General features: G+C 42.2%; 3 protein-coding genes across 3 annotated transcripts in view; 2 read left to right on the top strand and 1 right to left on the bottom strand.

The window, feature by feature from the left end:
* Positions 1 to 1265: 1265 nt before the first annotated feature.
* Positions 1266 to 6420, top strand: asb10 (ankyrin repeat and SOCS box containing 10). Its single transcript, XM_084913758.1, has 5 exons — positions 1266 to 1892; positions 3498 to 3765; positions 4185 to 4689; positions 5205 to 5318; positions 5668 to 6420. Exons 1-5 carry the CDS (start codon positions 1577 to 1579, stop codon positions 5851 to 5853), a joined length of 1389 nt encoding a protein of 462 aa, XP_084769884.1. The 5' UTR covers positions 1266 to 1576; the 3' UTR covers positions 5854 to 6420.
* A 1570-nt stretch (positions 6421 to 7990) lies between these two features.
* gbx1 (gastrulation brain homeobox 1) lies at positions 7991 to 10575 on the top strand. Its single transcript, XM_084913551.1, has 2 exons — positions 7991 to 8854; positions 9522 to 10575. Exons 1-2 carry the CDS (start codon positions 8404 to 8406, stop codon positions 10034 to 10036), a joined length of 966 nt encoding a protein of 321 aa, XP_084769677.1. The 5' UTR covers positions 7991 to 8403; the 3' UTR covers positions 10037 to 10575.
* Positions 10576 to 14950: 4375 nt separating this feature from the next.
* agap3 (ArfGAP with GTPase domain, ankyrin repeat and PH domain 3) overlaps positions 14951 to 25450 on the bottom strand; it is a 76638-nt gene continuing 66138 nt past the window's right edge. The window contains exons 17-18 of the mRNA XM_084911999.1: positions 19207 to 19462; positions 14951 to 17975 (exon numbers count right to left, since the gene is read on the bottom strand). Of these exons, the coding sequence (XP_084768125.1) occupies positions 17751 to 17975; positions 19207 to 19462 (481 nt within the window). The 3' untranslated portion in view covers positions 14951 to 17750. The remainder of the gene's footprint in view (positions 17976 to 19206; positions 19463 to 25450) is intronic.

The following is a 25450-nucleotide window of genomic DNA, read 5'->3' as shown; positions in this document are numbered from 1 at the left end:
GAATGCCCACCATTTGAGAAATGAATTTATCGAAGTGGCTGTCTTTTTCCCCATTAGTAAGTGTTTAGTTCAGCGTTTTAAATAATTGCGTTACCAGGAATGATATTTAAAATACATTTGGGAGTCAATGAGGCGGGAAAGTGCCTACATGTTTTGCTGATGACACCCGGGCCATTTGGAAGACATCAAAGTAGAGAGGAGGTAGCCCAGATGCATATTATAAACTCATTATGTATATCATTTAAAAGGATGTACTCCAGCCGCAAAAACAATATTCCTAGTCTCTCTCTGGTAATGTGTGTTTTCAAAGTTGAAACTCTTACTCGCCTTCAGTTTAATGTGGCATCTATTACCAACTGTAACATAAAATAAATGACCTTGATTTCCATACCAGAACAGTCGTTAAGGTATAGATGAGATGCAGCTCTGCCTCTGTGTTTTCGAGTAGAAAAGAAGGTAAAACCTCTTCGCCAATATCGTGTATTCCTCCACCTGTGGCGCAAACTTTGTTTTCCGCAGAGCTTGCAGGCATCTTAATAGACTCCAACACGAAGGCGGATAAGTACACCTTAAAAAGTGTGTTTTTGATACGCAATGTATCAAATACTGCTAAAATTAGATGGTGATGGTGTCAAATTGACGGTCATCCTTCCATCCTTGGTGTCTACAGAGCTGTGAGATCTGTTTTGTTTTGGGGGGTTTTGTTTAGTTTTTTTCTGCTGGGTAGAATTTCTACCACTGGAAAATGGTTGTTCATCAGTCAAAAGAGATGTTTGTCAGATGCCTAGCGAGTAGGCTTAAGAGGCTTAATTATGTGCCGTCCCTCCGCCATCAGAACACTACACGTGGGGCAGAGTGACACAGCGGTTGCCAGTCATTCAGACTAATGTTCTAATGCAGGGAGCCATGTGGATACATAAAATCCATTAAAGCTCTTGGAAAAAAAATACTGAGCTGAAAAAGGCATTCTGCTAGCTACTCAGGGGCTTACAAATAGGGCATTCTTATTTGCTCTTCCTCTAAGAAAAATGTCATGGCAAAATCTGACCTTATAGGTCTGGAGAATTTCTTTTTTAACATGTTTTTTGTTTTGTTTTTTGTTAAAACAGTGAAGGTGAACAGTGGACAAAAAGGTTCACATCCACTGACTTTTCAGACTTATTATGCTCAATAAATTTAAAGTAGGGAAAGTTGAAAGAACCACACTGAAAATCAGTAGTTTTTAAGCCTCCTTTTGGTAAAGTTTTGCTAAATTACATGTAATTTTAGTAAACATTGTATTACTTTTAAAACAGCATGCACTGGGTTTGATACTAGCAGCCTAACAGAGAGACTTTATAACTTTGCTGGAGGCAAACCGGAGAGGTTTGAGTGGCTGCGTGTGAGACATAAAAATAGCATTTACTTGTCACGCTGCAGGGAGGGTCTCATGCCGAATATCAAAACAACTCGGTGAATCAACCCTGTGAACAGCCGGCGGGTACAAAGTGGACATCAGCCAGAGAGAGTGAAATAACAACAGAAACAGAGAGAAGGGACTTGTTAGACATAATCATACACATATCGCACAACAAGCATGTCGAGAGGCAGCTTTGTCTTCACGTCCATGGCCTTGCGTTCTCTTGAACTTGACAAGGACACGCTAGAGAGATACAAGTACAGCAGGCAACTTGCCTCTCATAATCTGAGTAGCTATATGCTGAAGAAGGAGGCCAACAACAGAGCACTGCTGAAGTCCCTGCCACCAGCTGTCTGCCACGATGTGGTCATCCACAATGCTTTGTATACAGGAGACCTGGAGGCTATGCAGCACTTTTTTCCTAGAGGATCCACAGCAAACCTCATCATTGAGCCACAGGGAGGGGAAATGCGCTGGGCTGCCAGAGGGGAAGGTAAGAGACAACATCTGTCTTCATCAGTGATCTAAGAAGTCACATGAATCGGACCGTTTTTCTCGAGATTGGCATCCAAAATCAGTATGGTTTGAACACAACCGATATTTCCTGTGATTTCACAAAAAAAATAAAGGCAAAAACATATAAAGAAATCACTGCTGTGCATTGCTGAGCAACGTGCATCTGGCGCCTCTCGCTCGATAAATCAATGCAATATTTATAGCCACAGAACCTGAAGAGCTATTTATAGAAACCATCATATGCCCACCACATAATCAGACCTGAGAGTCATCTGTTTGTTCTGTGCAACAGGACAATCCATTAGATTCAGTTGTGACCCTTCCATTAAAGACTGAGTCAGTGTCCGCTTTCAATAACTTGTTTCGTCACTGGAAAAACATCATGAAGGACTTTTTTGTTGTTGCTAAATAATGTGTCACTTCTAATTTCTTAGACTGCAAACCTGTATTAGCTGGATAATTAGGCAGGTTGCATGCAATGCAGTCATTGGCTCTCATGCCACTGGTTCAAAGGGTCAAGCACAATATCACATAACACCTCCCTGAAATAGCCCTGTCTGCACAAACAACCTGCATAAGTGGTGCTTCAGGAGAAACCTCACAACTAATACATTTTAAAAACAAACTAGTTCGCTGTAATATGGCTTACGTAGCACCTAGAGTGAAGTGGCGCAAACAAAAGAAATACAGAGAAGATGTGATCGCCACAGCCAAGGCTACAGGTTGTATCCTGCAGTTCTGGAACTCTTTGCTCGTGGGCGATGAGCTGACTATCCTCGGTATCGTGGATGATGATGAGTATGGCTACCTTATTGATGCAATTTATGACACCAGCAACTTGGAGGAGTGGAAGAACTTTAGATTTAACTACAGAGGCCTGAGTAGGTCCTTGATTTTTATGTTTATTCTTGCATCAGCAAGGTTAAACTAGATTTTGATGAAACATGTTATGAGTACATTAAAATGTTACACTGTATACCAGGGATGTCAAATTACATTGAGGGTTACATACAGTCTACTTTGATTTTAAGTGGGCGAGACGGGTGAAACTCATCCTTGTCAGTGTAAGGATGTTTAACCAAACATCTGATCCCAGAGCTACCTTAATATAAGATAAAGAAGTGTAGTTTCAACATGACATCTCAGTTTTTCCTGTATGATAAATGTGTAAAAGTACAAAAAAAATGCCTGGTAGCTCAGACTATCATGTATTTAAAAACCTAAAGTTTTTGTTCCACTGAAAGTTTTATGTTTTAACCAAGAAAAACAGGTACTTCTCTGTCATTTCATTCTTTATCTATTACTTAACTATGTCTATTAGTTTATAGCAGGAAAAGCTGTAAAACATATAAAAATACAGTTGAAAATCCAAAAATGTATTCCCTATCTAATATTTTCCAAAAGCCATCCCCTGGGCTGGATTGAGCCTTGCCATACCTATTCTGGCCCCCATGCCTTATTTTTGTCACCCCTGCTGTATACTATATCTGCTGAAGCATATATGTGACATGTATACTTTGACAGTGGTCCTATGGCTTGAGTTCAATGTTGTCTTCATGACACTTTTGCTCCCTGTTGGCAGGACTGTGGTCACTGACTTATGAGCAGGAGCTGACGACACCGCTTCACATCACAGCTGGTCGAGGCTTCGCGGACTGCCTGAGGCTCCTGCTGCAGCGCGGAGCAGATGTTGACCTAGCACCTGGCGGCACCACTGCGCTGCACGAGGCTTGTGAAAACTGCCAACCAGAGTGTGCCAAACTCTTGCTGATGCACGGTGCCAATGCCAATGCTGTCTCAGAGGACGGCCTTCTGCCTTTGCATGTTTGTACAAGCCCTGAATCCCTTGAGTAAGTAAAATCCAGTAAAACTATGTAAGGGTATTTTCATTCCTCATCTAGTGCAGTCAGTCTTAACCACCAGTACTTGAACTTGTATCCTTGTAGCTGCAAGGTTATATAAGAGCAAACAAAACCCCTGAGTATATTTACCTGAGCAAAAGGTGTATTTATTGCAGAGTAAACATTCTGTTGTTTCTGTCATTTCCTCCTTCAGGAGTTACATATTCCAGGAGCAGGAGGTGAAGCTACAAGTGACAGTAAAATATATTAAATTTGGGACTGCTGCTGCCCCTAGTTGTAAATTTTGCTGTAATATAAACAGCTGACAAAAAGCATAATGCATTAAAATGCCTTTGAATCTGAAAGGGGAAAAAAATCTAAAGTGTAGGAACAACTGATCTACCTGATTCTATTAATCCTGTCTGCAGATGTGCCAAGTATCTCCTTCAGTATGGAGCTGCAATCAACGGCTGCACTGTAGATGAATATGACACTCCTCTCCATGTGGCTGCCAGGAATGGCCTCCCAGACCACACTGAGCTGTACCTGCGTCATGGAGCTGCTGTGGACAAACAGAACTATGAGGGTCTCACCTCCCTCAATTCTGCTTGCTCACAGCCCCAGGAGGCACAGGATCTCCGTAATTATTTCAAGGTGTGTCAGATACTGATAAACGCAGGGGCCAACATCCACACTGAGGAACAGGACAAACGCACTCCTTTGCACATGGCCTGTAAGAATGCGAACCCAGACATAGTGGATCTGCTGCTGGAAAATGGGGCCTGTGTTAACAACATGGACTATGGAGGTGAAGCTCCGATGCACAACATCCTGAAGGTGGTGGCCTACAAGATTTCCCATAGTCCTGAGAGGATTGTCCGCTCTCTGCTCAACCACGGCTCCATTCGGGTGTGGCCCGGTGCTCTTCCGAAGGTAGGGACCCAAATGCTTGAATATTACATGGAATCAGAATAAAACGTGTGGAGAAGCATGCTATCACGGCTACAACCAATTATTCATCAAGGTGGCTCATTTTGCATAATTAGCAAGTACTGCACATGTAACACCTTGACTAAGATTTCTTTGAAACACTACACTGTTCCTTGCGATATTCCAGACTTCACAACTTCACATTCAAATCATTACCATCTCATGGCACAACATGAAGTGTTGCACTCTCAGCGGGAAACAGACTACAACTATCAGTGAACCCACGTGCACTACACAAAATGCCTGGTTCCTAATTAGGCAAGTGTTAATAGGAGATTAATTAGCACTAATTGCATAATTTCCAGTTAAACCCCTGGAGGGAAGACCAATCTGTTCATTTCACAAGTGTTTAATTACTTTATTTCTTCAGTTCTATGGAGTCACATGCTTGCTCATGAACTTAAATGTTGATTGTTTAAATCGTACTGCTTTGCTCTGAGTTGTGATGCACCTTGCAGGTTTTGATGCACTGCTCCAAATCGCCACGCACTGTTGAGGTTCTCCTGAATGCCTACAGTCACCTCAAAGTCACGGACACCTGGGTTGAGTCCGTGTCAGAAGAGGTGTTTAAGGCAAGCTTTTTAAATGTGAAATTATGAATTAGGTTTACCATTTTTTTAATTATTATTATTATGTTTAGTTAAATGTTTTAGTCTTCGTTGTCTTTAAATTAATACTTTAAAGTGACCTATCTCAGCCATTTAGGTAGAGAAAAATATTGTAGTTTCTTATAAATATGAGGGCTTTTAAAAATGAAAAGAACATTAAGTAATTTATCATTATTTTATATTCAGAAAGATATTTTTTAATATAAGCTGATTGCAAAACTAAACTCAGAATATCAAAGCATCAATATAGAGCCATCAATCTAGTATCTGTTCATCAGTTAAATCTATTTTTGTGTGTTTCCGTCCAAAAAAGGAACACAAAGAATTTTATGAGTCAGTCTTCTCCCTGGAAATGACTCCTCGCTCGTTGCAACACTTGGCTCGCTGCAGTCTCAGGAGATTCCTGGAAGGCCGGGTACACAAAGTGGTCCCAAAGCTCGATCTGCCCAAGTTCATCAAGAACTATCTTCTCCTGGATTTCAGAGGATACATTCACTAAAAGTCCAATCTGAGTGTGAATATTTGTACCAAATATCGATGGTGATAAAAGTCCAACAATGTGAATCAATACACAGATTTTTTAGGGTGCGTGCTGCCATACATAAGATTTTCAGGAGGCAGACGCAGAGTCGTTTCCTGTCATGTTTTGATCCATGTCTCAGCGCAGAAACACGTTTGATGTTGCACCACAAGAGGGCGCTACAGACTAGAATTATTCAAATATGCAGTGGGGCTGCAGCTGTATTGGTTTATATTTTCTTTACTTTTTTGATCACTTTTTCTTTTCTTTTTTTCTTACTTTTACACTTTAATTTAAAAAAGGACGACTTGCTTTAAATTGTATACATAGTTATTATCATAGGTCAGCGCTAGGGAGCATAGTAATTATGTTTTGCACATCGAGTATTGCCATCAAAATATTTGCATTAATCGTTTGAGCCACTGAGATGCCTGTAATTATATATATATATGATTAAAACAGGCTTTAAATGAAAATAAAGTTTTCCTCTACTGCTGCATGATCTGGTCATTGTTCTTTTCATGTTTTGTGTTTTTATATTTTTCTGTCATGTTTTTGCTTGTAGTCATTTTTCTCTGTGTGTGTTTACTGGCTGTTTTGTCATTGCCGCGTTTTTCTGGAAATTAGTAATTTATAACATAAAAATATTTTAGGAAGCACCGGTATCCAATCCAGTATCCCCTCAAAAATTAAAAATTGAAATCAAATTAAGCAGAAATATGTTGAATAACTTTTAGAGATATTTGAATCTGTGTTGTGAAATTATTTTTAGATTTGGTTTTTGAGGTTAGAACGACACAGGCGAAAAAAAGAGCGCTTCTTCTGTTCCATTACTTACTGGGTGGAAAAGTTCAGATGGAGACGATCTGGACCTTTTTAAAATTATTACACGGGGGGAAAAACAGCTTTAATGTGAATTTACAGACAGCAGATAGAGGTTCGGTATCATTTTTATATCCCTGCCGTATAAAACTTTTTTTAGTCATAAAGAGGTTGAGAACACAGGCCCTATTTTAACACAGTTTTGATTGGTTTTTAAGAAATGAAACAGGCAATCACAGAATTTCGTTCACAAAGCGCGCAAAGAGCAGCAACGTAAACTCAGAATAACCCGAAAAAGAAAGGAAGACGAGCTCGGCAAATGGTTTCAGTGGATCAAAGCGAGGTGCTGCTGAAGTCACTTGCAATTATAAGAATTAGCCTGCCCTGGCCCTCCACTGCTAATCAGAGTCGGTGGTGATATGTTTATGTCCTCATGCAATCAGACGACCAGTTGGAGAGCCCGGGCACCCAGGACTCAATAGGGCTAATCATCATCAGTTCCCATTGCCATTTAAAAGGTGAGATGATCTGCGATTAAACCAGTGCTTAAGAAAAGGGATTTTTTTTTTCTTCCCACCCTATGCGACTTTGATCAGGGACAAATTACTTTTCCAAAAGCGCACAGTAAAATTAGTGCTTTATTTAGTTTCTAAAAAAAAGGAAGAAAGAAAAAGCACACGTTGTTTTAATTGGCATATGGCCAGCAAAAGAGATTAAAGTTTATAGATTTAGATTTGGGGATTAGTAACTTTAGCCACTGTGAGTCTGTGTCCACACTGAAGTTGACCTCACAAACGGCTTTTATCTGAATCTAATTTCGCACGCAGCATCTCTCTCTCGCTCTCTCTCTCTACCTCGCTTGCTCTCTCTCCGGGGAGCGATTGTCGTGGCACTTCTTCTTTCTGAAGCCAAACGCATTGTTTTTAGCCGCGGAGAATGGGAGAAACATCTGCCTCTCCTCCCTCCCGACTCTAATGCCCATCGGTCCCAATATTTCAACAAAAGCCACCGTTGTTTTATGCTGTCCCTTGAATCCAGAGTAATTACTTATCATCAATCAAAATTAATAATAGCTGATTGGGTTGGTGTGGTCAACGATTATAGAAGGGGAAGGGCTGGAACAGTCTCTCACACCGTTTTGCAGTCAATGGTGAACCTGGCAAAAGGGGAGGAGGGCTTGAGGAGGGGTGGATGAGGGGGGTTACTCGTCTATTTGGTCTCCACTGGGAAACTACCGCCTCTCAAGACGGCCAAAAAGTCAGAGGCTGAATAAGGAAATGAAGCGTAATTTGAGGAAGATGGATGAGCCCCCAGGGAAACACCCCCTTTTCATTCTTCTTGTATTGCAGATGATAACCAATGCGCTCTCGCCCTCTCTTTCCTCGCGCACACACACACTGTGCATCAGAGAGGGGTGAAGGGAGGAGTTGGAAAGAGGGGACAGATAGAAAGAGGGAGCGTGTGTTTATGTCTCAGTGTGTGACAAATAAGAGGGAAAGGGTAGCGCTGGTGCACACAACAAAGCGTCCGACTGACTGAAGCATTTAGAGCGCAGATATCCGAAGAAGAGGTCTACTTCCAGGGATGACAACACAGCAGAGGATCTACTTTCAATTCACGCTCTCTTTAAACTGAAAGTTTTGCTCGTCGTCGACGGAAGGACATTTGCTTTCAAGTTTTCACCGAACAAAAGTGTTTGCCTGCAAAATGCAGCGACCAGGCGGGCAAGGGACGGCGTTTTCAATCGATTCCCTGATAGGGACCCCTCAGCCCAGACCGGGACACCTGCTCTACACGGGCTATCCTATGTTCATGCCGTACAGACCTTTGGTTATCCCACAAGCTTTATCCCATTCTCCTTTATCGTCTGGTATACCTCCACTCGCGCCATTGGCTTCTTTTGCGGGACGACTCACCAACACGTTCTGTGCCAGTTTGGGACAGGGGGTGCCGTCCATGGTTGCGCTCACAACAACGATGCCAAGTTTCTCGGATCCCCCGGACAGTTTCTATCCACCACAAGAGCTGCCTGGTCCACGTTTAAGCGCTGCCGACCCGGGAGCGAGAAGGCAAGAAAGCCCACACTCCGAGGAGCTGCACAGCCGGGACAAGAGCTCTGAGATGCTCAACTTCTCGGAAACTTTTCAGACAATATCAGGTAGGCTCAACCACTTCTACAAGTCATTCTCTTTCATTATATTTAAGCCTCGGGGCTGCCGCGTAAAAGTGACCACTGTGCGTAAAATGCGATAAAGTGGAGATTAGTGGCCTCTTGGGTTAAGATGAATTAGCAGGTATAGTGTATAGTTCTAGTTAATCTCATCTTTTCACATTTAGAGCTCTTGATTAAAATGTATTTTACTAAATCCCGAGTATGCAGCATAAAGCGAAGCTTTATGAGGGAACTGCCGTTTCAGGCACATTTGCTATTTTAAAAGGCCGTATTTGAAATGATTTCTGAACCAGTCTTTATTATAGCACAAAACAGAGCTAAATGCCAAGAATAACTCCAGTCTATATGTGGATGCAGCATTTTCTAAGTTTCTCAGTTGCAGTGGAAACTTATGGAACAACTGAGTGACCACAAACAAACCGCTGATGATTCAACATGACTGATCTGATTTTTTTTCTGAAATTTAAAAAAAAAGAAAAAAAAAGTTCTTTCGCATGATCTCTGCCAGCCTTTTTTTCCCCCAAAACACACCAAGTGTCGTCCAACGTTGTGAGACATCTGCAGCTGTCACCGCTGATTTGCGGGCTCATAAACTATAAAATCACTAAATGCGTATGTTTGCGTGTGTTCTTTGTTTATCTTCGCATTTTAGGCGAGACCAAACTCTACAGTTCAGACGACGAGAAGCTGGACTTAAAATCAGCAGACACAGTTTGCAGCGACCGAGAGGACAGCTCCGCGGACAGCGAGAACGAAAGTTTCTCGGACGGCAACAACTGCGGCGCCCTGTCTCAGAAGAGCAAACTAAAAACGGGCTCGCAGGAGGCGCTACCGACCGGCAGCTCAGCAGGGAAGAGCCGGAGGAGACGAACAGCTTTTACCAGCGAGCAGCTGCTCGAACTCGAAAAGGAGTTTCACTGTAAAAAATACCTTTCTCTGACTGAACGCTCCCAGATCGCACACGCACTCAAACTGAGCGAGGTGCAGGTGAAGATCTGGTTTCAGAACCGTAGGGCCAAGTGGAAACGGATCAAAGCGGGCAACGTCAACAACCGGTCGGGAGAACCGGTGAGAAATCCCAAAATTGTGGTCCCCATCCCGGTGCACGTCAACAGGTTCGCTGTGAGGAGTCAGCATCAACAAATAGAGCAAGGGACCAGGCCATGAACTGAGATGAAAATCAAAAAAAGAATATTATTAGAAACACTTGACTCTAGGTTCCACTGATTTGTTGAACGCATGAAGCACAAAAAGGATGTTCCAATTATTTTGTCTGAGGGAGAAGAGGATTTACTCACAGACAGACCAATTATTTGGCAATATGCTCTCATTTTTATTTATTGTTTCTGTTAATATGTAAATATAAATGGGTAAAAACTGGTACAAATGAGCACTATGAGATGCGACTGTAAAGATTTTTTTTAAGTATTTATATGTAGGGCCAAACTGTTTTGTTGGTTATGTGCATGTCCTCATTTGATGAAGCTATTCTGGATTTATTTTTTTGTTTGTTTGTTTTGTGTTTCGTACAATTTGTTGGAGACATTTGCATGTAATTTAAGGCGTTTTTTGTTTGGCAAGTGTAGAAACCACCTTTTAAAGCTATTTGTGGAAGAACAAAAAAAAATGTGAAGGAATTAACGACCAAACAAGAGACAACTGTAAAGTATATTGACCTAATAAATCGCTTTATACGAAAGCTGGAATCCAGGTTGAATCATTGTTATTAAAATGTAGAGCAACAGCTGTTGAAATCATTTGATTACGCTAAAATTAAAACAAAGGTGGCCTTTACTGTTTAAACATCACGAAAGATTATTGAACAAGTTCATTTAAAAAAAAAACTACGGTCAGGCGGCTGTTTTGACTAAAAATATATCCTGATGAAACGTTGAAATTTTATCATAAAAAATATTTCTGTTCATTTTTTTGGACTTAGAAGACCTTTTTTAAAGAATTTTTTTAGAGAGTATCAGTAAAGCGTTAGAAGCACATTAATGTCTGTTTTTGTGTAATTTCATAGCTTCTGCTGCACATCTGTTAGTCTTAATTTCCTGAAGTTGCAAATTCTTTTAGAATCTATTAATTATTTTTTTATTTTATTTATTTTTTATTTTATTTTATTTTAGATACATCAAGGACCTGAGAGGTGGAACAGTCTTTTTTAAGGTAGCAGCAGCAGTGATTGATTTCTCTTTAGGAGGCCATGTTGTCTCAACTGAACTGATGGATCCTCATTAGGCTGAGCACATTCAACACTCTGTAATGAACTTCTCTATCAGTCACTGCACCGACACAAACAGACATCAGCTCTTTAATCTCGTGGCGCTAAAATGTTTTTTTGTAAATCGATCCAAAAAGAACTAAATATGAACAAGAAGTCATTTAATAGGACGCATTAAAGTCCGCTTTGAAGGCATAATTTATTGGTGCTATGTCACCTAATAGATACGAGATGCATCATTTTAATACAACTAATATCCCTCAGAAATGTCGACATCTTTCGAGATTTACTAAAATATGAAGTATTTCATCTTTTGTTTCAATGGCCGAAGTAGACGATATTTATAAGTTTGATTTTTAATGAATGTTATGATTGTAAGAAGCTATATTGCTCCTAAAACGCGGATTTTCTTCAGGATACATACACAGACCTGAAGCTAGTAAATGCAATTACTCGTCTTGTACTTACAGAAACAGACCTGAGCGAATAAAAGCGGCGCTAAATGAAATCAAATCGGAAATTGTACTCTACAGGCCAGCAATATTAACATAATCTCTAACCAGAAACAGCTACCCTATTACAGGAGGAAGGCTTGGTGTTTTTGTGAAAACTTTCATGTGCATCACGGTCCTCGGTTTACACGCTGTCTCTGAACTGCTTGCACAAAATCTTATGTTGGATTTTTTTAAACTTTATATCAGATGGTCTTCGTGATTCCAGAAAGATTCAGTAGACGTCAGATCACGTTTATTTATTTATCATTTGAAATATGATAATGAGGCAGGATTCCTCAGATAATTAATATTTCATGAAATTAAACTTTTGCCACAATAAGGTGGGTTTGGGTTTTTAAAAACACTAATCTCAAATAGCAACAGACATCTATAATCATCTTTACATTTAATTTTCCTCACGCCTCTGTTGAATACAGGCTTGACCTCAGAGCATAAACAGACACTTCATGACCCGGGCACCCATGAGTAGTAAACTTTATTTCACCGTCCACCTCATGCATTAAGATTGTGACACTCACATGGGGATTCAAGGAGTGATGATCGTGTGAAGGTGCAGTGGAAGTTTGATTATGGTCCAAGAGCTGACTAACATAGATGGTTATTTCCACGTCACTGTGCCAGAGTGCCACAGCTATTTCAGACCCCATGCTGCATGGAGGGGCTGACGATGAGGAGCCATGACAAAACTCATGATAGGCACTGGCTGTTATCACTGAGATCCTGCAGGTTTAGAGCTATTAGTGTGGAAAGAAATAATATTGCTGTTATTATTAATGAATTATTAACGTGCAGAAGCTTTCTGGGGGAGAGTAATGTGTAGCAGACTTGAGTTTCTCGGGTTACTGTGTTAATCCATTCAAAGTTTCTAACAGTCTGTTCTTTTTAAGCCGCACATTCAGTAAACACTTCAATCTCGAGACTCCATATTCTGCCATTGTGCTACTTGAATCACAAATTGAAATATCAGAAGTTCTTTCCAGCAAAGACGTGTAACTATTCCCTCATTCCCACCTGCAGAGAGAGAGAGAGAAAGGGAGGGAGGAAAGCGAGGGAGCTCATTACTGGCTTGGTTGTGTGAGTGTGCAGGCTGCTCAGCGCCGACTGGAGGCCTGACTTCTTGGGAGGGTCCGGACGGTCGTGGCTACAGTGATGTATGGGCAGATGCATCAAATCGCACAAGATAAACAAGCGATGAGTTTCATCAGGGCCATCATAGCTTTAATTTGGCTGCCTAATGAGTCAGATCTAGTGGCGGAGATAAGAGTTGTCAGAGGCCCGGCTCTAATGAATTTCTTGCCACTTGTAATCAAGGTTGCCTGTCTGAGGGGGGATGATTAATGGAACCCTGGAGGATTCCCTCGGCCCTCAGCCTTCATTACAGCTAATGCATTCTCAGGCAAATTAACAGCAAAATGCAGGCAAAAGCCAACGGGGAAGGGGAGAGAAAGTAAGGGAGGAAGGAGGGAAAGGGAGAGAGTGATGGGAACAGAGCGTTTATATAAGACAAAGGAGTGAGAGGAGGGTGAAGAGGAAGATGGCACGGTGGGTATGAAGCAGCCAGGTTGGGCAGCAAGTAGGGAAAGAGAGGTCGATCACTGAGAGGATGGGGAAATGAGTATGGAGATGTGGGGCGGTCAGGAAGGACAGGGTGCAACATGGATGTACTGCTCAGACATGATGGAGCTGGAATTGATAATGGATGTTTAAGTCTGTGGGGGATTCAGGAGAGGAGAGAGGGTCAGGGCAAGAGAGGACATAATTACTGGTTAAAGAGACTGCAAGATTGAAAAGAGGAGGAAAAACAGGGAGCAACAGAACACATCCACATCAGGACAGGCAGCAAGGAACATGTAAGATAAACATTTGTTCAGTGCCACCTTGATGCAGCATTCATATCAGGACTGGGTGCATCACTCATGGCCGGTGACCTGCGGCCAAGCAGCTTCTGCATAAGGGAAGTATGGATTTAATGTTTGCAAATATGGTCTCGTCAGGTCTTTGTGTGCCCATCCATCAGCCTCAGACCCACCTCTGCAATCTCGGAGGCAATTTGTCTGAGAAGAGGTGGGCGGCAGAGAGCCCTCCTCACTGTTTAGCAAGCCCTGATGAAATATCAAAACACACGGCGGTGCAAACAAGCGCTCCAGTCTCACCACAACAAACACAAGTGGCCGGGGTCTGCCAAGACACGAGGCATGGTAATAAATTACAAGACCGTTTTTTTTCTCCCTAGGTAAGAACAGACAAGCACTAGTTTAGGTATGTGCGAGCAAACCCCTTAAGGTAACCTTGAAGGTTTATAAATCTTAAATCTACAATTATTATTATTAAACAAAACACAAGAGTGTTACCTGATTTTGCAATAGTCCCACAGACTACCTTTAAAGGTTCATTTGATATCATTTTTTTTACATTCCCTGGGTTTCATGGCCTGCTACCTTAATCTGAGTTAACTCTCAGCTCTTTGTAAGCTGAACTTTTCCTCCAAATAGTTGCTCATTGCTATCGAAAGCCAAACAGGAGGAATCGTTAGGTGTACATCTCATGATTAGTGCATAGAGGCCAAAAAGAGAAGGAGTATAAACGAAAATAAGTTCAAAGGAATGTGAGAAGGATTTGATTTTTCATGACAGCAACCGAACACCTCCCATCTAATGCTGCTAAAGGATAGCTGGTGATAATGTTATTCTAAATTAGCCCTATTAATTTCCTCCCTCTGAGGAGACTACAGAGGAAGGTCACTAATCCGCAAGGTGAAGTAAGCAAAGACAATACTACCCTAATTACTAATAAGGAAGTTGGTTGAGAAAATTTGTTTTTAAGAGCTTTAAAGCGTGACCTGGGGGAGTCGGTCTCCATTTCAAGGCAGCGCTGAGGGAGGAAGAGGAGAAACTAAAGAGAAACCAGGTGATAAAGAGCAAACAATGCTGGCCAACAGAAAGAGGAAGGGGATGAAGATATGCTGAGACAAGATTAGCAGGAAATAAGAAGTGGATTAGTGAGGGCTTGACTCCTCTGAACACAGATCTTTCAGTTTTCCCCACAGTGTTGTGCTGCCTGACACTAAGCCCAGCTCTTTATCTTAATCCTCTTTCAGCAACTGTTGGGGGTCCCTCGAGCAGGAAGTGAAGAGGGTGGTTCACTTACCTCGAGGCAGGCCTGGCTGAGTTGTTTCGGACACGAAGTTTGATGAAGGGACACGCAAAAGAGGAAACGCGACTTCTAATTTGAAAGAAAGCCTCACCTTCACCGTTAAGGCACAGCAAGACAAGAGATGGGAGAGACAGGAGTGTGATGGATAATGAGTGAGCGACACACACACACATACACAAGACAAATGCGTTGATTTCCCTAAATCCAGGGAAGGCTACATCGTTTTTATTTGAGTGTTTATTAATAGGTCAACTGTCAGCCAAGCATCCAAGCATACAACAAGTTATTCTTTAGCTTTTGATTCACGTTCTGAATGTAAAGGAATTACAATAGGAAAATGAGCAAAAAACAAAACAAAAACAAGAAAATATATTTACATACTGCATTATAAATATGTTAAATGTACATCATTATACACAAGTACCAAAGATGGTCGGTTAACGGCAAGACCAAACAGAAGTACCTTAAAAAATATGCCAAAGAAGAAACAAACAAACAAAACAAAACATATCAAAATACGGTTTGTTGGTCAGGAAGACCGAAAACCATTTCAGTTCAGGAGTTTGTCTTCAGATAAAAGCATTAAGCTAATATTTACACTTCATCTTGTTTTCAGGGGGAAAAACAGGCAGATTTCTAGTGTTGTTTTTTTTAAATCATCTACAGTATGTAAATAAGGGTAATCACTGTACACGCTTAACTCCTCTTACTGATCCCCTTGGACAACAAAATGCACTCAATGAAACAGGTTGGTCAAGTAAAGATCAGAAATAAGGCCAGTATTACATTACAGTACTAGTAAATTCAAAGAAGTCAGTTTGATTTCTTTTGGGGATGTCTTCAAAGATTAATTTGACATTTTATTAAATATGCTTATGCGCCTCTTGCTGGGAGGAAGACAGGAAGATCGATACGACTGTTAGGTGTGCATAAACTCCAGAGCAAGAAACCCCAGAAATATAGGGACTTATGGAGTAACTTCTTTATTAAGCCTAGTTCCATCGTGGTAACGGCTCTGTAAACAAGGTGCAATGTACCTAAGTAGAACCTTTACCAAATGTGGTTGATAACTACTTCATATGGCTGCTCTGGAAAAACATCTGTACACAATCTTCCCATCAAGAAAGCAAATAAGCATATAATTTTTTTTTAAATGTCAAAACTTTCCTTTACAGTATCTCCATCGCCTGGATGAACAAAACCCTCTTTTGACCCCATGGTCATTTTCAGTAGGCTCTGAAAACAGGAATACTGTAACGCAACAACGAAACCATGTAGATAAGGTACCAAGTTCATAACTTGCTCTGTAAACAAACATTCTGCCTATGTAAACACGTAAAATCAAGATGTTTTAAAACCTCACAAATGGCAGTTTAATAAAAGGAGAAATACACCCACATTGTGCCGACTCCATCTAAAGTCATTTTTACGTCCGAGTCCCACTTACTCTAAATGAGTTGGCTTATCACGTCTGTGGAATACTGTACATTTGTAATAATGCAAACTAATTATACTCGTCTCTCTATATATATGAACATCTTTGCTCATTTGAATCCCTAAATGTCTCACGTCAGTCACGTGAATGCGCGTTGTTAGCTCCCTGCTTTCGGGCTGACAGGTTCTCAGGGGGAGAGCACAGAGGTTTAAGGAGAAGGTAAAAGGCTGCTTCTCATCGACTAAGTTCAAACTTCTTATAAGGAATAAGGCAAAGGAAGAAGAACTACTTTTTACAGTGGTCTGTACATTGTTACACAGTTATGATCCCAAATCGTCACTGACCGTTTCTGTCTCCTCTCCGGCGTCCTTTCAACAACAGAAATGCCCACGAACACGCGAGCACAAACGTATCGTAGCGTTATGTATGGACGCACACGCGCGCGCACACACACACACACAGTACCAGTATATGCATTTCACAGCAACAACAGAGGAAGTCTTCTTTAGAGTACCAAATACGACAGCCTTCGGCCACAGGAGGCGAGTGGATATTCCAGGACGCTGACGGGATGAAATTGCGCGTATCTGTGTCAATTATCAACACAATCTTGTCATTTGGGAAATTACTCCAACAAAAAGATTGTAATGGCACAATTTCACTGCTTTAATCAAACCTTTGAATCTGAATGAATTCTGATTGAAGAGGAACGCGTACAAAGCCATGTGGCTCAATGGTCATAAAACATTATGCCCCTTAATTCCTTTGTAGTCACGGACACTTTTACCCGAGCATCACGATAAGGGTGGCGAAGGAAATGACTCAATTTCACCCGATAGGAATTGTGCAATCAACTCCTTTATGATGATCTGAATCCATTTCCCTGTAAATTAAGTATCTAAATCATTTGGACTCTTTAACTATAATTGCTTTTCCTTTGTATATGAATAGTATGTCAAGAGTTTGATAGCTGTGTTGAAGACATGCATCATTACGAAAGCCTGCAACAGCCACTGATATCAAGAGAGATTTAGTTTCTTTCCCACATCAGTGTTTTGTCACTTCTAAAACTATTCTTTACAGTTTTATGTTATTACACTTAGGATTGGAAATTTGAAGGAAGTTTCTCATTCACACTGTATAATCAGTTCACATCGCAGAAGGGGAAGACATAAAAAGGAAATGTTCAAGCATTAAGGAAATGCTTTTCGTAGAGTAGGTATGAATGCCAAAGTAAGTCATTTGTTTGGTTGACGCTTAAAAAACAAAAAAGCTTAAAGCTCATCGTGATCACTTCAGACCGAGATTGAATAAATTTAACAAACAACAGGAATAAAAAATAATAATATAAAATAAACAATGTACAATGTCCGAAACCCCAAACGCTCCCACTTCTGTCAGCGCGGTGGAATATCTGCAGTAGGTCCGTCACTCCTGATACCTATCCGTGTGTACTGGTTTTGGGTTACACAGTGTGAGAAACAGAGGAGGAAGTACTGGGAGGAGACACGGGTGGGTTTAGGTGGGTGCTCGTCTGCAGCTGCTTTCTGGCTCCTACATGATGCTGATACTGCGGTTGAGCTCACACTGGGCGTTGTTGTTGTTGATGTTGGGGTTGCGGCGGCTCATGTTGGGCGTGGGCACGGAGGTCAGGCTGCTGGTGTCGTTGGGGCAACCGTGTTGGAGTAATATGTCTGCGCACTCCTGGCTCACAGCCCGCCGAGCGTAGGACAGCGGCGTTTGGCCGCGGGCATCTCGGCTTTTCACATCCACACCGTACTGTGGGAGAGAATGGTTGGCAAGAAAAGAACAAAGGCCAAATTTAGGACATAAGCATAAAGTACAAGTAACTACACGTTATTTTTGGCACGTCCTCTGGAATTAATGCTTATGATTTAGGTTCATTGATTAGATTTAGTAATAATGTGATACGTTTTTGATTTCCCTGAAAGCACTCTGTGAAAAGCCCTTTTTTGGTGCGGTGGTACAGTACTGTGCAGTCTTGAGCCATCCTCCACCCCCCATTTCTTTGTATTTTGCTAGGAAAGTTGGAAATACAGCATATAAGAAAGACGTTGTTACATCTGAACAAGCACAAAAGCCAACATTTGGTATGAACACCTGTATGTATGACACAGCCTCTATTAGGCAAGCTTTGTACATTGTGATGACCTCCTTATGTACTGAGACCTGTTAGGGCTGATTTTCAGTCCAGTTCTTGTATACACTGTTTTCTCCTTATCTCCTCTGTACATAGTGATGATGACTAATTAAAAAATGGTTCTTTGCTAAGATGTGAGTGCCGTTTTTATACTTGAATGATTCGTAAGTCAGCGTTAAGCAGCTTAGGAAAAACTCTCCTCTGAAAATGGTCAGGCACGTGACTAATCCACAGCAGCCAGTGTCCAAAGAAAACCCTTGAAGATCTTCAGAAAGCCTGGAGAACTATTGCTCAAGACCACTTTAAAAACATTACAAGAAAGCCTGGATCTTTGAAACAAATGAGGGGTGATTCAAGACTTTTGCTCAGCACTGCATTGAGTCATTGTGCTGGCTAATCGGAGGTATATTGAAATTTTGTGTGAAAATACTAATATTCTATAATAATATATATAATATTCCTACATTTGCCTTCCCCCAAGGTTCTCCTCTTTTTTTTCACATTGCCAAATGAATTCATCCATGTTGTGAAATTATGCCCAGTTACTCACTGAAATACCTCTGTTGTCCATCCAATTCAAAATGCCACCTAATTCTAAGTACTTAAGTACTTATTTGGCTACTATTTATACCAAAACATACAATGAAACAGTAGTTTGTGCAGATTTCCAGATAATTTCCCCTAAAATCACTTTTGAATTACTTTAAAATCATTTAATAAGTAAATTTAAAAATAATTTTTCCATGACTGACAGTTGCAAATGCTCTCCTGTGAAAGCAGAATTCACTGATTCCAATGGTCATCCACCTTTAACAATGCTCCCAACAACGCTCAGTGGAGTCCACTCACCCAGATGAGCAGCTGTGTGATGACTACATTGGCCATAGCGCACGAGAGGTGCAGAGCGGTGCGTCCATCTCCATCCCCGTAGGTCTCATTAACCTCCTCCTTGGTGCCATGGGCCAGCAGCAGCACCACCAACCTCAGGTCATCCTCCACCACCGCCCGAAGCAGCTGCTGCCCCAGAGGCACATCTGACTGGGGCAGTCCCACCAGGAACAGCTTCTGCTCGTACTTGGCTCGGATCCAGCGCTCCTTCTCTTCCCTGGAGGGAAGGAAATGACAGGGGCAACGCAGGTCAGGCAGGGTGAAACATGACGAACACGCTATGAGCAATTTCGCACCCAAGTTAAAGAACTTTCTCGAAACGGATCTCATAATTCAGAGGCCTTGACGTAAAGGCAAAGACATGTACAAAAGGAGAAATGCAGACACACAGGGGAAATATTAGAGTAATTGGCCTAAGAGACTCACCGGAGTGCAGTGACATTTCTAAATTATTAGAGCACAGGAAAGTGACTAGCCTTCACTATCACAGTGGGAAATAATACAGCAAGATGTGCTGGAAAGATGAGAGAATGCCAAAGGGTGTGACGCTTTGGGCAATATTCCAGTTTCTAGTGATTATGGTCGTCAGCATGACCGTTAAAGCCTGGCCAGCTTTCTAAAGGTTACACATCCTGAACAGCATGTCTGCTGTGGACAATATGGGAAGGCGGGGGACGTATTTTTATCAGCGCTGTCGGCTGTCAGTCTGAACTGGTGGATCCCCTCCACAAAAGAGGCAGTGTGTCTCAGAGCCCCAGGCTCCCTTGGGGTGGCTGGGCCCTGAGTCAGATCGATGGGGCTGAATGGCAGCCAGAAAGGGACAGTGGGATGTGGGGCTCCTTCACTCCAGCCCGCAGCAGAGAATAGAGGATGAGGGAAGGCTCCATCCTCTATCACCAGGCAGAATTCTATCTATTGCTCTCCATCTTGACCCCCCATTTCATTCTGTGCCCACATACAAACTGTACAAATAGGAAAGGGGGAGAAAAAAAAAATCAATATCAATACGCGAATGACTGAGCATGCCCAGTGTGGTACTAACCCGGTGACCCTGTCAGTCGGTGTGATAAGAGGAGCAAAAAGAGGCTGTTGTTTGGATTTGTGGGTGAGTGACAGAACGGGGAAGGTTTGTAAGGATAAGTTAAAGCAGCAACGCTGGCTAGAGTGACAAGGCTCTCATGGGACTCTCTATCAGCGGGTCGAGGCATGGCAGCAAGTACAAACGGACACTCTAACTCAATTCAACTGTATTTCATCATCAAATAATGGCCAGCTTTCATCATCATTTATTAAAAAATTACCTTTTGGATGAGAAGTGGAAGAATCTATCTCTACACAGTGAATAATATTGTGTATGTATCAGCTTACTATAAAGACCTGGTTTACACAAATGAAGTAAGACAGTTCTACATGCTCTGGTTTAAGCTATCCATCATGTAAGATTACATTTGTGAGTTTTGTTAGTTTATCTGTTAATATTTTCCTCCCTTTCCTTCCCCTCGCCAATTTCCCCACAAACTGAAATCCCCAAACATAGCTCACAAATATTTTTTTTTCTTTCCCGAACAGCTGGATATTTCTTGGACAGATTAAAAATCTATGGGTTAATAATAATAATAATTTTATTCGTATAGCACTTTTCAAAAAATAGGGTGCTTCACAGTATTAATAAAACTTACGCAGTGAAGATAAGTACATATATTGAAGCATACAGACACGTAAACAGACTTACGGTCAGACACACATACATGAAAATAGTTGCAAAAAAATGGCCGAAAATAAAAGGGGAAAAGTTTAAGGGAGCGCTAACCAATAAAAATGAGTTTTCAGTAGTCAGTTAAAGCAAATAATAAACTTTTGAAGCACACACTAATTTATATCAGCAGAAGTGCATTCCCTGTGTTCATCATAGGAAAGGAACGTTTATCCAAAGTGTTTTCCATCAACAGTGCAGCTCTATGGTATGGTCAAATTTTTGGCTACGCAGATAATTAAAAGGATCATTTCACTGTTGTTTTTAATCTATTCACAGTATTTTAGCAACAGATCCTGTTAGCGAAATCTCAATCAGAAACAACCATTTTAAAAACAGCAACCAAACTCCGCCACTACTTTTTATTGCCTTAGCAGCCAGGTGTCGAGGCTGCCGACTTACCGCAGACAGCAACCGTTTTCAGACTCATATGTCAGCTGCCAGGCTTACTTCACAAAGCAGTCAGTCTTGCACAGAGCAGCCTGGCACCCGGCCTAACTACAGGAGTTAAGGATGTGATGAAAAAGGGGCAAGTCTTCTTCTATCAGCACCCAAGCAGAGATTGATTAACTGCAAAAAAAAAACCAGCAGCTCATAAAGCTACTTAGCCCGCGTCTCAAAACAGCCTTAAAGTAATTGCTCCTATAGACACATGGGTACATTTTTTTTTCATTATGACCTCAAAGGGAATGTGGTAATGTAATGTAACGCAGCAATGACGGAGAAAGTCCCCCCCCCCCCGCTACAGCATAAGCAAATCTTTTCTTTAGGCGGAGGGTATTCTGTGAACAACAATACAGCCCTAATAGCAGGCAATTGCTGTGGCTCAGTTTTATGGTGTAAGACCTCCATCAATCCCTACTCAGTCATTATGTGGGGACAAGCCGGTTAGCAAATCAATTGGCCTTAGAATCGGTGGTCTGCTCAGAACAGGAAGGGGCCGTCCTGCCGTCCACCATTATTTCCCTTCTTTACAGCCAAAGACATTTAAGTTTGTCAGAAATCTGACTGACTGGCTGTAATCCCGAAGGCAAACTCTACAACCTTTAACAAAAATCTGAGCAGGGTTAAAAACAACCTGTTGTCCAAAGTTTGCTTCAGAGAACTGGACGCTGAATGAGATGCTGAATCCGTAAAGCCCAGTGAATTGATATGAGCTAAATGAGGCAGAAAGTTAGCACCAAGATGTGAAAACAAAAAGGCTGAGGAGAGCCATTAGGAAGACGTCAACAACTCAGAAAGGAGCCCTGAGGGCACTTTGTTAGCCCTCACTACGAAATCAGCCCTGGAGACCTGCAGAAAAAGGCCTCGCTCACTGCTGATGCTTTGCTTTAAATTCAGCAAGAATAGACAGACCAGAAAAAAAAGCTAAAACAGCCAGGCAGTGGTTTAAAAAAAAAACAAAAAAACTCAGCTGCTGCCACTTGAAAGAGTGTGAAAGGAAGTGAAATGGTAATCCCGCCTCTGTCTTTTGTTTGAAATTGAAAAACAATCCAAACACAGGCAGGGTTTAGACGGGGGGGGGGGGGGGGGGGGGGGGGATACTGAGACCCTTGAAAAGGACACTTCCTCACCGCAGGAGGAAGAAAAATAAAATCAGCAGATTTCGCATGTCAAAGTGCCAGGACAGAGTAGCAGGGGAGGTAGAGAGGGAAAGGAGAGTGAGTTTCACAGCATGGGGGGGAAATTTTGAAAATTGAACTGATGGTTAGTTCTCTATATACGAGCAGACATCTAAGCACACAGACACTAATTTCCCCACCCAGGCTCGAGCACATAGTTGTTCTAAATTTCTCTGTCGCTTAGGGATTAGAGGGGATCTTAAGGTTCCCAATAAAAATGCCTGCGCCTCCAACCAAAAAAAGAAGAGGTGTTTGCTTCGCCGCAAACTTCCTCCGTCATCCAGAGTTATCTCACGGCCGATCACTGCTGTTTAACTTTCTTTCGCTGGCTTTGATTCCAATGTAATCTTTGGGCAAACATCAAAACACTTACTGACTCTAAAGTGGAAATGGGATTCCTGCTTAGAGCTGGTGTCCCCTTTCATTTTCCTATGCGAAGCCCACCTAGATAAAGGCAGCCTTAACAGTGGAGAAAGGCCTCTTTTATAATTCTATTAGAACTCCGTCCCTCCAGCTCTCCGTTGAGCAATGGATTCTGACCCTGACTTAATTAAGTGGCAAATGGCAGAATGATTCTCCTAAATCCAGCCCACGGAGTCAAGAACACATGACTGAATTCAAATAAAGAGGAACAAACAAGGATAATTAGTCAAGCCTGAAAGACAAAGGCAAGCAGGAATTTATAGGAAGGGAAGGGAAACTGAGACAAAGCGGGTGGAGCCAACGGTGGAGGAGCCACAGGAATGACCAATCTGAGTGCCTGCAATAGTGGTGCCTTGGCCTGGAGGAACAGGAGGATGGCCATCGCACATCTTTCACATGCCGAGTCCTCCTAAACTATCAAAGCGTCTAAGCTCCTCCCACTCGTCCATGATCATCCAGAGTCACTGTGGATACATCAAACAGACGCACTGAAGGGTGGAAATGGCAGAGGGAAGGGTCTTTGGGTTTGACCAGCCTGAACAGACTTCACAGTGGGGGTGGGCGACTTGTATGGGACCAATTCCCATGCAGCCAGCAGCTTCACTTCCACAAACCGAGGGGTGGATGTGTGTGTGTGTGTGAGGGGAGAGTGAGGAAGAGGGGCAGCAGCAGAAAGACAGAGAGGGGGCTCAGAGGGAAACTACTGAGATGAACAAAAAAAAAAAAGAGCACACAACAGGGAAAGAAAGCTGGGCCCCAAAGCATCAAAGGTTGCTAAGGGCAAGAAATGAAGGAGCAACACAGTAAACGCCACAGCAAGAGTGCTAAATAAGGCCTCCTATGGTCCAACGGGTTACACTGTAGACACGGTGTGCTCTGCTCTGAGAATAACAACACAAAAGAATTAAGACAAATATTTTACAAGTGGAATTGATGCTGCTTTTCTCGCTTCAAGAGTGCGGTCTGAACAGATGACCAGAATTCAAAAGGTTGTTGTGTTGGGCTCTAAAGAAAGGCCAGTGGAAAAGCATCTGGCTGCTGTAGGCAGGCAGAGGGATGAGTTGAATATATTGTGACATTAATGAGGTTGTCAGCCTCCTCATGATGGAGTGGCTGTGTTTTTGTGCCAGCAAGACTAACACCCTTAAATGCTCATGCTGTTAACCCCTGCTGAACCCTCGCCTCACATACAAAGCTGAGGGGACGACGAGCACATGCCCCCCTTAAGTGTGCGTCCCAGTACACGCAGGTTTTAAAAAAAAATCTCGATCACATAAAGCAGTTGGGTTGGATTCTTTTTCTTTATTAGTCTTTATTTTTTAATGCTAACAATATTGAATCTTAATTTCATGGCTTAGGCCCCTTCTTCAATGAAGCAGTCCTTCCTCTATGTCCACCTGGCCCTGAAACCCGGTGGCATGTGGGCAATTAGTGACTACAGTACCACTTCTCCCACACAGGGCTAATTACTGACCTGTGGGTTTCATTTAGAGAGAAAGAGAGGCAGAGGACATGGTAAGGCCCAGTCATTCATTTGTCTTAATTAATTACTCTTCCTCCACCGGGGCTCCTGGCAAGGCCAACTATTCTAAAATCTCTCTGGAGAGTTGGTGTTCCCGCACTCGTAACCTGTGAGTAGCCTGGAAGCTTTGCTCCATGTTTTGGGAACTAATATGCAGCACAGAGGCCAATCTGGTGAGATCCTAAAACAGAAGGTTATGGCTGATATTATTTTGTTTTTTAAAGCAGCAATAAAGAACTTGGCAGGGCACGCCAAGGTGGCACTGCTGGAGCAGAAGGGGTTAAAAAAGGCAACGGGGCCAGGTTTGGAGAGGTTAGCGGTGTGATTCATTTTTATTACCACGCAGCCCCTGCAGGCGGCAGGAGTGGCAAATTATTTCTGAAACAAAGTGGAGGGCTCTCATCAGAGCTATTACCTGCCTGTGGCCGAGGGCAGCGCGGAGCCTACAGAGGGTGACAGTGAGAGGCCCACGTCAGTGAGGGATAGCCGTCCACATCCGTCCACGCTCCAGGACATCTCCCCCAAATGAGTCTTGGTGTCTTGTGTATGTGTTTCATTTTTTTGTGTGTGTGTACGCGGCAAAGGATAGGGGTAAAGTTAACCGCGAGACCTCTCCCACAGTTTCCGTAAAAATAATCTGTAGTGTTTTTCTATCACAAACATGCCAAGCAATTAGAGGTGACATGCAAAACACAACGACTCCCAGGTGCTAATTAAAAGAACAACTCCCCTGCAATATGCTGACTGCAGAGATCAGCCACAATGCACAGCTCCCGCAGATTTATTATCACACATTTAACTGTATCCTGGCCAGATCTGACTTCTGCTGTTAGCATGTTGGCACTACTTGATACTGAAGAAGCTTTACCGCTCTACCAATAAATA

This window comes from Perissodus microlepis, chromosome 18 (assembly GCF_051167445.1).
Source record: "Perissodus microlepis isolate ML-2025 ecotype Zambia chromosome 18, ASM5116744v1, whole genome shotgun sequence".
Classification (NCBI taxonomy): domain Eukaryota; kingdom Metazoa; phylum Chordata; class Actinopteri; order Cichliformes; family Cichlidae; genus Perissodus; species Perissodus microlepis.
This window is presented reverse-complemented; position numbering and strand designations above follow the sequence as displayed.

Coding starts and splice junctions, on each gene's coding strand:
- asb10 (XM_084913758.1), top strand. CDS start 1,577: ATGTCGAGAGGCAGCTTTGTCTTCACGTCCATGGCCTTGCGTTCTCTT. Junction 1,893..3,497: donor CTGGGCTGCCAGAGGGGAAG/GTAAGAGACAAC, acceptor CCCTGTTGGCAG/GACTGTGGTCACTGACTTAT. Junction 3,766..4,184: donor ACAAGCCCTGAATCCCTTGA/GTAAGTAAAATC, acceptor TCCTGTCTGCAG/ATGTGCCAAGTATCTCCTTC.
- gbx1 (XM_084913551.1), top strand. CDS start 8,404: ATGCAGCGACCAGGCGGGCAAGGGACGGCGTTTTCAATCGATTCCCTG. Junction 8,855..9,521: donor AACTTTTCAGACAATATCAG/GTAGGCTCAACC, acceptor TTCGCATTTTAG/GCGAGACCAAACTCTACAGT.